This window comes from Lichenostomus cassidix, chromosome 4 (genome assembly GCF_008360975.1).
Source record: "Lichenostomus cassidix isolate B80296 chromosome 4, HeHo_3.0, whole genome shotgun sequence".
Taxonomy (NCBI): Eukaryota; Metazoa; Chordata; class Aves; order Passeriformes; family Meliphagidae; genus Lichenostomus; species Lichenostomus cassidix.
The window spans coordinates 58,871,639-58,887,731 of record NC_139484.1 but is presented as its reverse complement, the minus strand read 5'-3'; the positions used below and the strand labels follow the sequence as shown (position 1 = coordinate 58,887,731).

Here is a 16,093-nt window from a genome sequence, read left to right as displayed (position 1 = left end):
TCTGCTTTTTAACAGCCAAGAAAACAAATTATAGAAAGTACAGCACACCAAGTACTTGCACAGCTACAGAAGCTTCTACAGGGAAAAAAAAAAATCCTCTTATTAAAAAACACCTGCATTATTGGAAAGCAGATTACACTTCATTCCACCTGATCTCCCAAAGTGCTTCTGGAAACAGTAAGGCAAAATGCCAAGCCAATATATTCCCTCTCCTGCCTCAGGCAGACCTCTCTGTTGTAATGGCTTTCCCTATTTGCTCCCAGCTGTTGTTTTCCTCCTTCTGGCTCAGAGTGTTACAAAAACCAAGCCTGACCTCCTTGCTCAAGATCCACAGAGGCAGGATTAGTGCTTGGAGGGAAATCCTTGGCTGTGATCCAGGGGATGGGATGGATGTTAAACTCCCAGAGCAAAGACTAGCGAAAAATTGTGTGAAATAAACACAGGGTTCATCTCCAGAGGCAGTGAAAGACCAGGTCTGCCTCCACTCTGGGATATTTAAACAGAGCTGGGACTTGGTTAGCTGTCATTTTTCCTGCTGGGAAACCTTGGGGCTTGCTGCAGTGGCAGAAGGTGGGGAATGCCAGCCTGGAATGCAGCTCTCCTGTTCCTTTGAAAGCCACCAACCACTTCCCATCCCTTCTGGAAACCACTGGTGAAAAAATGCACACAGGGTTTGCCAACTGCCACTGGAAAAGGTATGGAAGTGTTTCCCTACCTCAGAGAGAATCTTCCCCTCTTACCTGGTTCAAAGTTATATGAATCCCTTTTATTCATCTAACAAGCAACTACCACAGTCTTCCAATAGGAAGATTTATTTTTCCAGTTTCTCTTCCATAACCCCAGTTTATTTGTTTCCTTTTAAGATGTATTCTCACCTCTATGCCCCTGAAGGCTGTTCATTTAGCAATATCTTACACTGGAGATGTCCTAGTCAGGAGCATGTTGTATTTTCTATCAGGTTCCTCACAATTTGCATTAAAAAAACCATTTTAAATCTCACCACGTATTCTCCTACTGAGTTTGACTTCCTGATCCCAGACTGGAAGCAGCCTGTTTCTGTAAATTAATCTCACAGAGGCACTTGTTTGAGAGCAAACAGCTTAATTAGAACAACAGAGGGCATGAGAAAGATGACATTGTTTCATTTATTTCCCAGCTCTCCTCCACCACAGCCTCTTGTTCTTTTTCTACTTGAATCAGCTTCAGAAGAGGAAAAGATCAAGGCAGGTCCTAAGGTGAGGAATAAATATCTTTTGAAGTAACTGAAAATAGAGTGCATGTTGTTTAGTCCATGACTAAACCAATAAATTCGATCTGCAACAATCCTTGTCCTTCCTCCTGAGGAATCCAAGGAGCACAGACAACACTTGTTTTTCCAACCAAACCCAAGGCCCTGGTTGCAATTGCAGCTGCACAGCAAACAAATCTCCTTGTGTTTCAGCTCAACAAGCCACTGGGGAAATGGACTCTGGGCTTTGGACCAACTGGGGAACCTTCAAGTGGCCCAACACCTTCAGTTCTCTCACCTTCACCCACCTGGTCACCAGCAGTGAATGATTAAAGCCCTGTTAGCATTAGTTCTGAGCTCAGTTCTCAGCATTTCCACACCTCAGCTGCTGAGCTCGATTAATTTGTTTTGAAAAGGAGGGTTTGCTGGGCATTTTGAACATCATTTCTACCCCAGCCATGGCCAAAATCAGGTATCAACTACCTGTGGCTCACAGAGCTGTACCAACACTTCCCAGACACTTCCCTTCCCTACCACGTCCACCAGGCAGGACCTGACCAAGCAAGAAACCACTGAAGTACAAAATGATTTGGAAAAGCCTGTTTTAAAGTGCAATAATTAAGCAAGCCACGTGGTCTGGAGTTTGCTTTCTCCCCGAAGACACAGGGTTATGTTTCAGCTCCAGGAATTATCTCCAGGGCTGTGTTCTCCAGAGAGAGGAGTCCTGCCAACAGTGCCACAATCCCACTTCAGCTCAAGAGCTGCTTGGGTACAGAGGGGAAAACTGGACTCTAAAAACTGATCTTTGCTATTGGGTCTCTTTCATATACAAGGTAATTCTCCTGGCAGCCACCAATAATTTGTGTTTCTCCTAGTCAGGAGTTCAGTGTTTCCCGAAACTGAGGGACTGGGCAAGAAGAGGATCTCACAGCACTGGAAGATTTACCACTGAGCACATTTACAAGACACCAAGAAACTCACTGTCGTTATTAACCATTTTTATCTGAAACAGTTTTATCCACAGTTGCAAGTTTCTCACACCCATCAGAGTTTCTTCCAACTCCTCTCTAAACAGCTCTGTTGACACATGGATCTAAATCCCAGTATACACCAGTAAAGATGAGGATTTTCAACCTTCTTAGGTCAATGTACAGACAATTTAGGTCAATAACACCTTTACAAATCAGGCTGGAGTTGACTTAGTGAGGACAAACCGGATTAAAACCAGACTTAAACTAGAGAAGCCACAGTGAAGGTGGGATATACCTGAGCCTGGCTGCATGGAGGGGATGAACAGTGCCTTAGTGCAGAATGCAGCCTCAGCTGAGTCTGCTATATTCATTTATTTGGGGAAAAAATGGTGTCTCAATACCTTCAGTACGAGGCCAAGTCACTTCTGCCCATGCATCATTCATTAGCTCAAGCTTTTCTTCCAATTTAAGCCATTATTTAGCTGACTCAAATCCTATTCCCTGTGTAGCACTTACAGCTCCCACTTTTGTTTTAATTCCAGACTCCAGATACGAATATAATACAAACCAAAACTGCAGTCCCAACTAGATTTGTGCAAATATTTGCAAAGGACAAAAAACATTTTCCTTGCATTGCATGGAGAAATCCCAAGTCAAGCAAGACTGCAGGTAAAAGTTAGCACAGCTCAGGCCAAGAAGAAAGTCACTTCCAAAATGAAACAACTTTTTTTTTTTAAGTAGCACTTAAATAAATTCTCATTAAGGGAAAAAAAAAAAAAAAGCTGGAGGGTAAATAGCAAAAGTCCCAAAAAAACTGAGAACTAGCAAGACATTTTCAGCTGACTCTAAATCAAATCTGGTTTGGCCAAAGCCTTCAAGTTTCCTTTTGGTTTGAGTTGAGCTACATTTGATTCTTCTTTGGTTTGGCCAGAAAGCTGAAAAATCTACTTCCACTCAGCCACACCAGGAAATGCTGGACTATGATTTAATGAGATGCCAGGTTGTGTTCTCAGCAGTTTTATCTTGATCCTCCAATAACTGAGCTCATAAAAAGGGCATTTAAATTAAAGCACAAATTCTGCTTCCCCATCCTCCTCTCTGCCTCTGCTGCTGCTGAGGGTGGCACTGGGATGGTGAGAACTGGCAGTGCTCCACCAAAATCCCAGATCCACCAAGCCCCACGTGCCCCAGGTCTGCCCCACACCCAAGATTGCTATCAGAGTTAATAACACATTGCTCAACCCAATCATAAAAAAGGTCAAACTATGGAGACCTAACAGAAACAGAAACCCTCTTTTAAAAGGGCAAGAAAGGAAGTTAATTCAGAAACAAATTATCCCTTGCAGTAAGAAAAAGTGTCCAGCAGAGGTAATCAGCCAGCCAGCCTTTTCCTGTCCCCACATAGAACAATAATGACACTTCTTGTTCTCATCCACTGCCAATAAATCTTCCTCTGCCCAGCAGCTCCAGGCACAAGCTTTGAGAAACCAGGAGCTGGAGTGAGGAATGAAGCTGTAGCCAGGCCAGCCAGCTCACCCACAGCTTGGCAGGGGCTGCTCTCAGCCACAGCTCCAAGCTGGAAGTCCTTTTGGCCTGGGAAATGCACCTTGCTGGGCTCCAGGAAGACTCATCCTCTCCAGGGGGAAGGATTTCCTCCAGATCAATGCGTATTGAGAACTGCTTTCCATCACACAGCACCTGCAAGAGCTTCAGCTCTCCAGCACCACCTGGCATGGCCCAGGAGGGGTGGAGAAGCCCTTGAAAGAAAATTAATTGGCTCTCTGAACTCAAAGAACATTTGGCAGATGTTGGCTGTGGCTCTTGGGAACGTGGTTTAGAGGTGGACACGGTGGTGCTGGGTTAATGATTGAATTTTTCCACCTTTAATGATTTTATAAGGAGGCATCTCATCCCTGGACAGACCCTGAAGGTACCAAAACAAGCCATCTCTCTTCTTCAGGACCCAAATTCCTAATGCAGAGCTTGAATCTGAGACTGTTTTCATAAAACAGCACCTGCAAGAGGTTCAGCTCTCTAGCATAACATGGGAAAACCCAAGAAGGATGGAGAAGCCCTTAAAAAAATTACATGGTTCTCTGAGCCCAGAGAACACGTGAGAGATGATGGCTGTAAATTTTGGAGAAGAGGCTCTTGCTTACAAGACTCCAAATCTTGTAATCATTCCTCTAAATGAAAATATTTGTTTTAAGCAGTCCAACTGCTTATTTTCCCATTTTGCCCTTTAAAAGAATAATCTGAGGAAGAGACAGCAACTGAAGCATCTCTACTTGAAATTTATTCAACAGCTGAATCAGAGGCAATGTGACTTTTCTAGAGACACACAGACCTCTGGGTCTGGAAAAATCCTTATAACACACAAAATGGACTTTGCATCACTTCTGCTGAGAGAGACACTAGTAACATCTCTCACGTAGTTACACATTAAATTTGGGATCTTACTCCTCAAATCTGACTATGTGAACAGCAGCCTTGCTGGTTATCCATCACAATCTCACAATTTCTATTTTTGAAAGGCTCCCTGGGTTTTCCTGAGTTGACTCTTCCACAGGAGTCACTGCCATGACAGGCTTCATCAAAGCCAGAAATTCTACAGCAACACAAAGCACACAAACCACTGAACCACTCTTTGCTAGCAGGGAGGCTTTTTTCCCTCTGCTCTGCCTGTTAGAACAGCTTTAGCCAATCAGTTTAATGCCCAGTCCATGCAGGTTAGCAATCCAGCCAGAGGAAATGGCCCTATAACTACTCCATCCAGACTATGGAGCAGCTTGATTTTGTGTTTTTCTAAGGATTCAGCTCTGGAAATAAGCAGTTATATCTATCTGCTGGCAAGGAGAATATAGCCTGGAAGCTGTGATGGCTGGGGAGTTCCATCAGCTCAGGGACATTTATTCCATAACCTCCCCAGCTGGTGTTTTTCCTAGCAGGACATCAGGGACAGACATCCACCAGCACCCAGTTCAGTTGCTTTTATATCACATATCCTTCACTCCAGGAGGAAAAAAACTAAAAATCAGGCATTTTCATCTCCATTTGTCAGCCAGTGAAAGAAGGAATTGGGTGGGATAGGATTTGGCTTGGGATAAGAGCAATTTTTTGACATACCCAATGGATAAGGTGGGGCTTCCTTGGCCTTTCTGAGGCATAAAACTGCAACACCAAAACCAGCAGCTCTCACTGGAGCTTCCTGCCCATGGACTGATGAAGCTCATCTGTAACTCTGAAGATTTGCTTTCCAGTTAGAAAACAACCACGTGCACAAATAGAAACCTTCATTCTAGAGATGATTCCTGCTGGTCACTGGGCCATGAACGGCTTTGCTACTCTCAGCTCTCATTTCAGTGGAAGAATCCCAAGTTTTCCATAAGCTGATGTAGCCTGGTATGGCTTCAGCAAAATCAGGCTTTGGTCATTCTTGACAAAACCAGCCTTAAGCCTGCTGTGGATCAGAATTAAGTTGTTTTTCTGCGCTGCACTGGAACATGGAAACCTTGAGATCTTCAATTCCTCAAGGGTTTCTTCTGCCCTGTGGCTAAAGCCCAGATCCATATGGAATGTCTGACCCTGCTGGAGCATCCCTAAAGCTGAAACCATCAGGAAAGCACCAAATCCAACAGAAGCAGAACTACTGTTTCAACCCCAGGTTCTTCCTACTCAGTTAAGTCCAGTAAGAAATAAGAGCACTCTTTCCAGCACAAAAGAGAGGGGAACACATTTTTGTGTCCATCAGGAATGTCCTGCAGCCAGGCTCGGCACAACTCAGTGGAAATCCCACATAAATTCTCCCTTCCTCACCCCAAACTAATTTCAGCTGTAATATTTCCCCTCATCATCTATGCAGAAGCAACACCACCTAAACCTTATCTCTGAGCTGCTTTTCCTCATTAATTTAATCTTGTCATGATACTCAATTCTATCTCATCCGCCAGGAATTAAAAGTTGGTTAAGATGCTCCACCAACCCAGCAGTGTTAATTTAAAATTTAGCAAAGAGTATAGACCAAATGCAAGGATAAAGAATAGCAGATATCTTAAAGGTTCTTCCCACTCATATGGAAAATTTTTTCATCAACAAATTCCTTTTACTTCAGAGGTTTGGAAGCTGTTTTGCAATCTGACTTCAAGAAAAATGTAAGATCTAAAAATATGGTTCACAATCTGTTGCACAATAACTCCAACAGAAATACAGTGCAATAATTAGATAATTATAGTTAATAACTCATCATTGCTTTCCCACCACTTTCTTCTCCCTTTTCAGAGCAACAAAAGGAAGAAACAAGGAAAGTTTTGCACAAGACACCTTCAGGCTGTGAGCTTATTTTTCAAATCATCTCTTGTCATGGAAGCCAGGATTACTCACATGGATGCATTTAAAGCTCTGGCTCACTTTCCTGAGAGGCTGAACCCACCCTTTTCAGTCTCATGTATGTAATCACAACATTTGGATCATGACCTTTAGAATGCTTTGGTGTTAAGAAAAGTCTCCCCAAAACCCTCCACAGAGCTCTCTCATGCCACAGTAGAAACTTCCATCCTCTGCATCATTGCTGCTGCACTACCTATGGCATCCAAAGTGGAGAAAACTGCCCAGAAGTCCTCTTGACTGAGACCACTTTACTGTATAAACTCATTTTCTTCTTTGTGCTCCTGCTCTGTGCATGACAAGTGTAAAAAAGTAGCACATGGAGCATAAAATATCATCCAGCTCACTCCTTTCTCAGGACACAGCCCTGACAGGCAATCACTTCTTTTTCACACTGAGATCACATCCTTCTCTTTCATAAGAAATTAAAAACAAGGGGGAGATTTTCCCTTGTTTGTTGACGGTGTTGTTTCCTTTTCGCTTTGTTTGTTGTTATTTTTTTTTTAAATCCTCTATTTCTCTCCATTTTCTCTCCCAGCCATAAGCAGAGGGCAGAAGAACTGCCAGCAGAAGGAAAGCTATTGTGACAGTTGTCCCAGCAAACTGGCTGTGAAGGCTAAAATATGTGCATGCCTTTAGGCACCTAGCCGACATATCCCAGTAATTTCTCTGGGAATTACCATATTTCTTGACAACTTGACTTCAAGACTGCACAGGAATAAAGCAACAGAGTCAAAAAGGCACTGCTTTGGTTGGCTCAGGGACTCAGGTTGTGGCCTGTCCCCTGTGAAGGGACAGCCTGGCTCACCCTACAGGCCTGAGCTGGAGACAGTAACTTCAAACCCCAGTTTTGGTCAAGTGCAAGCTGGGGTGAAGCCACCATGTCTCATAAATCCCAGGTGACAGAGTCCTTACTGTCTTAAGGGTCTGCTCCAATGTTTAACAGTGTTGACAATTAATCAGCATCCAAATTAATTGTCAGACAAAGTAATCAGTGTCTAAATAGCGTGGAATGTCTGACTCCAATTTTCAGCTACAAAGTTTGGATGTTTCCATCAAAGGACCTAAGAAATCTTTTGGTACAAAGTCCCAGACTTTGGCAGGCAAAGCAGTTCATGAACCAGTTTGCTTGTCCCTTTGAGAAGTTCCTTTATTAGCATTTCTCAGTAATTAGCATTTTCTGGCTCATTTTTTTAGCATTCTTAGCTTGTTAACAGCAGATTTCTATAGCATCCAAGAGCTGAATGCCCTGGAGAGACTGTGATCATCTACTGCATGTCTGTTTGCAAGGAGGAGCAACCCAATGAGAGACTGAGATCCCACAGGATGGATGGAACAGGCACCATGATCTTAATCCAAAAGGACACATTCTGAACCTCTGTTCTTCCCAGCAGCAGGAAAAGGTTAGGAAAGCAGTGATTTTGCTCATCCAATCCAGATACTTACATGATACAGAGCCAGGACTGCTGATACTGCACCCCTGTGACTGTGGCTGTGACCCCTTGAATTGTGTCTGATAAGAGGTGAACTGGGAAAAGAAGAGAGGGAAACATCACAGGCTGTCCTCGTTTACTCTGCAGCTGTAAATAACATTTCCTCCTAACTGGAAGCTGACTGCTAATCCCAAACATTCCTATCTGCCCAGTGGACTGATGCAGGGGTGGGGGCTGACCGAGGGAGATGGAAACATTTGTCCTGCTGCTTTTGAATCCTGCCCTTAAAACTATTCACAGCTTAGAAAAGCAGCTGCTTTCTCCTCCCAACATCATCCTACTGCAATATTGGGTTATTAGATTAGCATTACCCAACACACACACACAGACAGGACTGGAAGGGGTGTCACCTTCCCAATCCCCTGCCCTCTCTCCCCCTCTTCCCAGCTACTGCTCTCACACTAGTTTATGGCACTACTTACATTTTTTGCTTAATTGGCAGAAAGCCTAAATTAAAGGGATTATAAATGCGAAGCTTTAAGACAGGTAGCAAGAAGTAACCAAAGCATGAACATGCTTACTACATGCTCAGGACTTGACATATCTGTTAAACAAATTCACTCAGGCTGTGACAGTTACATTTGAGGTGCGGTGGACATGTTTGTATATTCATTCCTGTTGACTCTGAAACATCATGGGTGCCTACAGAGAAACAATGCTCAGTTAAGCTTCTTCACTTCTAGCACTAAAAGGCAGAGTTTTTAGACTACACTATGACATTTGTTGATAACTTAAGGTGACACCAGAGCAAACAGCCTTGGTTAGGGCTGCTCTGGTTGAGCTTCTGGAGGAAAACCAAGTGTCTCCCATCTCCTTCAGTGGGCTGGGAATGACACAAGGGCTTAACCCTCCCCAGTTATCCATCCAAAGCAGGCAAAACTCCCCAGCCTGTGTGAATTCAGGTGGAGAATCACAAGGCAAAGGAGCCATTGCTGAAGAGACAGCAGAAAGTCTCTTGGCTGCACAGCGTTGTCTGAGGACAAGCAAACCAAAAGGGTCCACACAGACAAGACACCTCACCCCAGAGAGCACCACAATGGGTGATCTTAATGGAACAGGGGCAAGACTCCACCAAAACACAAAAACCTTGGAGAAGTGAGGCCCTTCAGAGCGACATGGCAAAAAAAAAAATCAACCCACAGTGCAACACATGCAACGTGCAAGCCTGGGGACCACACAGTGAGAGTCCAGCACCCCACCATGGCAAGGATGGCAAATGAACAGCAGCCCACCAGCAGAAGCAAACCAAGGGCTGATTACCGTTCCCTTCTCGTGGGGTCCCTGAATCTGTGAATAAAGTGCTCATGATTTTTTCAAAGTTGCAGTTCGGCTCCACGTTCTTAGGATCTTCCGCGAAGTGTCGCAGCATCTCCCGAAGAACATCGTCCAAGGACGTGGCTGTTTCATCCAGGATGATGCTGGCTCTGGCCAAGAACCCATCCAGGTCTCGCTGGGCTCTGACCTCCTCCTCAAAATTCTTTAATTTCAGGTACTGTGTTGAGAAAAGGTCAGAGCATGAGACAGCTGTATTCAATACCTGGCAGCAAAGGAGAAGCTGGGTCCTTCACAAGCAGTTTTGCTGAGGTTACCACCCAACCAAAGATTCTATTGGCCATCCAGATCACAGGTGAAAAGGCATTTTATGCATTCATGCATTGAAGGTTTGCATTTCCAAGGCTTAGCACAACAGAGTGCCCATAGGTGAATGCCCAGGTACCATTTACACCCTTGCAAAGAAAGCAGAATTAAAAAAAAAAAAAAAAAGAAAAAAGATGGTTGCGTTTTTTTAGCCCAGAATAAAGTAGGGTAAGTTGGCCTAAAAGCAAAAATGCTTAAAAGGTAGCATTTAAAATCCTCTTTAGGTTCAAGTAGTTCAAGAAGTTTTAAAAAATGTGGGAAAGTTATCTGGAAGAAATGGACACTGAGCTCAGCAGCATGAAAAAGTGTCAGTATGAATCTCAGTGCCAAGTCAACCCAGTTGCTCTCAAACTGGGAACCATCCCTCCCCAGTGCTCCCAGTTAAGGAGTCTCAAGTGGGAGGTGGGGAATGCCATCCAGCCCATCACCTTTCTTGACACTTGCTAAATTTTTGTTCCTTCCAGTTCCATGGAAGTTTTCTTCCTCTGTGGATTTAGCTTTAAAGCAATAATGAAAAAAAGATAGCAGAGGCTGAAACTATCCCAGCTCTCTGCCAGTTCCTTCTGCTGTCCCAGACTTACTGGTGTTGAGATGGAAGTGACAGCCCTGGCGTATTCCAGAGCCTCAACTCCTTTCTGTACCTGTCAGCTGTGCAGGTGATTAACTGACTGATCAACCTATAAACAGTCCTTGGAAATCCACACTGAGGCACTGGACAAGGAGGGCTGGCAGTCCTGTCCCTCTCCTTCAACAGCTTAAGACTGAGTGAGGAAATGGGAACTGTGCTGTTATATGGATCTTCCTTCTGATGGGAAAGCTGCCAGGCTGGAATTCATGATGCTGAGAACCAGATTGTCAAGAGACATTTAAACCCTCAGCTCCCCTCCAGCTCAGTGAGAACCAAGCTCTGAATTGCTTTCACAAATCTGATCCCCAGCTGCCTCACAGCCAGGACCTCACCACGTTCTGCCCCAGCGTGCAGGGCCACCCCAGAGCCTGACTCATGGGTCCCCTCCTTCCATGCACACTCTCTCTTACCTTTTCCATTTATAGACACAAGCAAAAAAATGCCAACATCTCCCTAATTACAGTAATTATCACAGCAACTATCAAGTTGTCAGTACACATCCATCGCAATTAGCACTGTTTTACTTTGCATCAATCACTTTTTCCACAGCATCCTTGAGAGGGAGGATTCTCTGAAGCGTTTCAGCTTCCACCCCCAAGGCTTTGTAAGCATCTGCTCCTTGGAGAGGAGATGGTGACACAGCTACAACTCCACCTCACAAGTGCAAGCAGTGAGTCTGTCTCAGACTGAGAGAAGATAAACACATGCCTGTGACAGTTTTCAAAACAGCAAAGGTGGCTTTGTGTCACCAACTTCTCCCCTGTACGAGAGAAGCAGGAGGGAAACATGAGCAGAAGCTGAACAGCAGAAGGAGAAAGTTGAGGGATGGCTGAGGGACAGCAAAAATTAATTAAAGGCATTCAGGTGGGTTATCTGTCCAGATCACAGAATCATGGAATGGTTTGGGTAGAAGGGACCTTAAAGATTATCTCATTCCACTCCCTGCCATGGCAGGGACACCTCCCACTATCCCAGGCTGCTCCAAGCCCCTATGTCCAACCTGGCCTGGGACACTTCCATGGATCCAGGGGCACCACAGCTTCTCTGGCCAACCCAGGGCCTCACCACCTTCATGATGAAGAATTTTTTCCTACTATCCAATCTAAACCAGCTCTCTTTCAGTTTGAAGCCATTTCCCTTGCCCTGTCACTCCAGACTATAGTGAACAATCTCTCTCCCTCTTTCTTGCAGCTTCCTTCAGGTACTGGAAGCCCCATTTCATCTCAGCCAACACTGATGCTGCAGTGAGCTGTGCATGACAGCAGCAGATCATTGCAAGGTACAAGGATTCAGCTCCAATGCCCTGGGGAAATAATTTTCCATGCCTGAGTGCTGTTTCATTTCCCTGCTCCTTTATAGGAAATAGGGGAAAGATCCATATTTATCACCCATTTATCATTACTATCACTTCCCTAACATTAGGGAAGATATCACAGAGTCATGGAATGGTTTGGCTTGGAGAGGACTTTAAAGACCATCCACCCCCAACCTCCTACCATGGGCAGGGACACTTTCCTCTAGCCCAGGTGGCTCCAAGCCCTGTCCAGCCTGACCTTTGACACTTCCAGGGATCTAGGGGCAGACACAGCTTCTCTGGGCACCCTGTGCCAGAGCCTCCCCACCCTCCCAGAGAAGCATCTCTTTATAACACCCCATCTAAATCTACTCTCTGAGCTTCAAGAGGATTTATCCACATTAAACATCACAGGGCTCCCAGCCACCATGAAAGGAGAGAAATCCATCGCTCCCAGAGATACACCAAAATCAAATTACTGGAAGCACTGGCACAGCAAAGCCTCAGCGATAGCTCAGGCACAACTGTTCCAGCCAGGACTCCTGCTGGTTTCAGGGGAGATTAATGAATTCTCCCTCGCTAATATTTTTAGCTGGATAGTCAAGTCACACCAGGAAACCTGATGCTGGAAACTTGATGCTGGAAAGTGCTTAGGAAGAAACCCAAGCCAGCTACCCAACAGCCATTTGAATAGCTCTGGGTATCCTTGATCGCAAAGCTCCACGTCGCACCGTGACAGGAACAGAGGCTGTTGTGCCAAAAAAGGGAGAAAACACTGAAACAGCCTCTCCTGACTACAGGCAGGCCAAAATCACGTGTTCTAACTCATCAACAAGGCTCAAAATGCAAGATCTCTCCTGGCTGGTTGCTCTGGAGAAACCTCCTCTTAGAGCCACTGGCAAATTTTTTGTGGTGCCTAAAAAATTATGTTCTCCTGAGCAGAGCTCTACCTGGGCTGTTGTCATGGTCTCTTGGGCCAATTCGCTCAGAGAATTCGCTCAGAAACACTCTGTGATGGTGATTAAACAGTTCAATCTGTGTGAAGAAGCCTTTCTTTCTGCCCACTGAGTGCCCTGCTAGACAGCAACTTGCCTGAGACACAAATTGCCCTTCCAGAACCACAGGCTACCACCAGAGACAGGGACAACCTACAGGGAAACATCTCCAGACAAAGCTTCTCACTTCTCTGCTGGTGATTCCCCCTTTCCCAGACACTTGGAGCCATCTCCTCCATGAGTCAAGTCCCAATTTCCTTTGCATTTGAAGCACAAAATTTCCACTCATCCTCCCTGGAGGCAAAAACTGGCAAAAGTATCTTTTTCTCAAGCCCTGCTAAAGCTCTCTGGTATTTGTGGCTCCACAGCACACTAAAATGCTCAAGCATGAACTGCAGGCCAGAAAAAGCAGGAATCCTACAGCTCTGAAAAGGAAAAACAAAATAGAAGAGACACTTATGAGTTAGCAGTTTCCAACTATTTCTTATCAGAGGCAGATCCTGCATTTGGGCTTAGAATTTGCACTTTTAAGTGATTAAGTTCTCAAGTTACTTTCAGTCAAGTGTGTATGACTGAGAACTTTGGCGCTGGTATTAGACAAGACAAATTAGGGATAAAGACATTTTCATTCCTGAGCATGGAATAGCTTATTTTAACTTCCATCATTCTATACCAAACAATGTTTTAATTTTTTTGGGTGGTGGTGGCTTTGTTTTGGATAATGTTTTCTTTGGTATTCATTTGCTTTGGGTTTTGGCTGTTTCTTTTTTAACTTGGGAAAGAGGTTTCTAAAGCTATTACACATTTTTCTCCCTCTACTAATTCAGCCTTCTGGAATATCTTTTCAGGATTTGAACTGTCTTAGAGGCCTAAAGCAAAGCAGAATTAAAGAGCTCTCTGGGATTCCCAAAAAAGCCCCCAAGGCTTACAAGGCTACACAGACTAAAACCTCAAGTTACAACCTGCAGTGAAGCCTGAAATACAAGATCTCAGGCACTGGCACAGCTGCCCAGGGCTGTGGTGAAGTTCCCATCCCTGGAGGGATTTAAAAGCCATGTGGATGTGGCACTTGGGGACATGGTCAGTGGTGGCCTTGGCAGTGATGGGGAATGGTTGGACTTGGTGATCCTAGAGAGTTTTTTCAACCTGAATGATTCTGTGATTTACCAAGTGATGCTACAGGTTCTCATGACAACAGCCACTCCCTCAACCATCAGGCAAGAAGTCAAGACAATTTATAACACCCTGAGCCTCACAACCCTACAGACAAAACTTCACTGGCACTAAATACAGAATCAGAGAATTAAAGAATGGTTTGGGTTGGGAGTGACCTCAAAGTCCCACCCCCTGTCCTGGGCTTCCTTCCACTATCCCAGGCTGCTCCAAGCCCTGTCCAGCCTGGCCTTGGACACTTCCAGGGATCCAGGGGCAGCCACAGCTTCTCTGGGCACCCTGTGCCAGGACTTCACCTGAAGTTATTTTTGATGATTTCACAGGGAAGTTATCAAAATACCAACCCAGTTTCTCCCTGAGTACTTTCTGTGCACTTCCAGAGCTGAAGGTTTGGAATAACAAAGCCTACACAAGGTTTTTTTGCACTTCCACCTTATCATCACTGAGTTACAGTCTCAGGAGCAAGTGTAAACTAAGTGTGGGTTCCTAATCCTCCTCCTAGCCTGCTTGTTTCCAGGGATTTCACTCCTGCTGAACCTCGTGAAGGACGACTGATTAGCTGGAACAAACAGGGAACCAAATCCCAGCCATGGCTACTGGGTGTCTCTGCCTCCAGCTCCAGAGGAGCTCAGCAGCCGGAATCTCTACAGCGCACACTTGGATCCCTGTGGAGGCAGCTGCAGAAGAGAAAGTGATGAATTAACATGTCAAGGAATTGTCTGGGACAAAAAGCAGTGGAACAATGAGAATTGCAGAGAATTGTTTGGAGAATGAGCAGCACGTGGCTTTTTAGGTTTGAAGAAAGGGAGAGGAATTCAAGAGAGTAAGCATTTAATTGCCTTTTGCTAAAGCCAGTGACAAGCAGCCCCACTGCGTGCTTCATGATCCTTTTCTGTACTTCTGGATGATGAAAAAAATAATAAATTGGTCACAGAGCACTCCTACTTACCTTCCTTGATGTGTGCAGTAACACGCAGCCAGCACCTTCACTTTCAGCTGGAAAGAGGGGGAAAAAAGACAAAAACCACATCAGAGCAGTGTTACTATCAGAGGTACCTGACAGGCAGCAGGAGCTGAGCAGGAGGCTCAGGAGGAGGTGAAACATCACTCTCTTGGCAGAGGATGACCTCTAGAGAAAAGCAGACATTCAGTTTTTACAACATCTCCCATTTTGGAAGCGTGAACCAAGCTCAGGATTGGCATTATCTGATCACTGGGGGATTGTGTCTTGCAGCTTTTTTTGGCCGGATTTTTGTAATTCTGATGTATTTTTACTCTTCCCTCCTCTCCCTCCCCAGCTCCACCTCCCCAAAAATCTAACTCCTAATCCTTTAAGTAATCATTTAATCCAATGCATCGTTGTTTGATAGATTGAGGCTACGATTGCATGAGTCACCCTCGTTTGGAAACCCTCCTTGTCCTCGTTAAAGAGTCAACAATAACAGTCAGGCACTTCCAAGGGATTGCAGGCAGCGACTCCGAGATGAGCACATTAACGTCCTGTCAACTCACCACGCTGCCTCCATAAATCTGAGGAGAAAACAACACAGCTCTTGGGAAAGAAAACTGCTGTTTAGGGACTAGTAAATGTCATTTAATACACAGCCGAGATGCAGAATGGGGGAACCCGGGAAATTCCCACTTCAAACTTCCAAGCGCCAACAATAACATTTTCTTAAGAGTTTCTACGAAGCATTTTTTGGGTATCAGCTACAAAACAAAACAAGTGCAAGCTGTATTTGCCAAAAGTCCACTCCTTGCATGCAAGGAAGCCTCTCTGTAGCATCACTTGTGCCACAGGTAATTTTTGTGCAGAGAATCGCAGAATGGGTTGGGTTGGAAGGGACTTTCAAGGCTATCTAGCTCACCTTGCACTGGACCAGGCTGCTCCAAACCCCATCCAAGCTGGCCTCAAACACTTCCAGGCTAGCATCCTTCTACTTAAGTTCTCCAAAAAACCCCCAACACTGAGCTGCTACCAAAATGAACCACATGAACAGCTTTAATTTGAACGAGCGCAGCAGCAGCATGGAAAAAACCCACTGAAGACCAAAACTTTTCCAAAGGCCAAGCTGTGGAAAACTACAGAGATGTAACACGGAGTTACAGCTACTCAGATGAGGGTTTTGCTTCCTTTCCAGATCTCTGCTTCCAAATCCTAACCTATAAGAACTGCTGCAATCCCATGACTTGACCACACACCTTCAAGCCAAGCCCTGCTACTCTCCGAAAAATAAGCTGAGGGTGCAACTCACGTTAAAACTCCAGAACTCCAGGAAAAAAAGCAATT

At 44.9% G+C, this 16,093-nt stretch overlaps 1 protein-coding gene across 7 annotated transcripts in view; it reads right to left on the bottom strand.

The window, feature by feature from the left end:
• Window positions 1–16,093, bottom strand: part of SLC4A11 (solute carrier family 4 member 11) — a 99,794-nt gene that overhangs the window by 41,393 nt on the left and 42,308 nt on the right. For 6 of the 7 annotated variants that reach the window (XM_085059463.1, XM_085059462.1, XM_085059460.1 and 3 more), the window contains 4 exons: window positions 14,753–14,799; window positions 9,336–9,567; window positions 8,655–8,717; window positions 8,029–8,110 (listed from right to left, as the gene is read on the bottom strand). In XM_085059463.1, the coding sequence (XP_084915589.1) occupies window positions 8,029–8,110; window positions 8,655–8,717; window positions 9,336–9,567; window positions 14,753–14,799 (424 nt within the window). The remainder of the gene's footprint in view (window positions 1–8,028; window positions 8,111–8,654; window positions 8,718–9,335; window positions 9,568–14,752; window positions 14,800–16,093) is intronic. The other variant, XM_085059461.1, reaches the window with a different exon arrangement.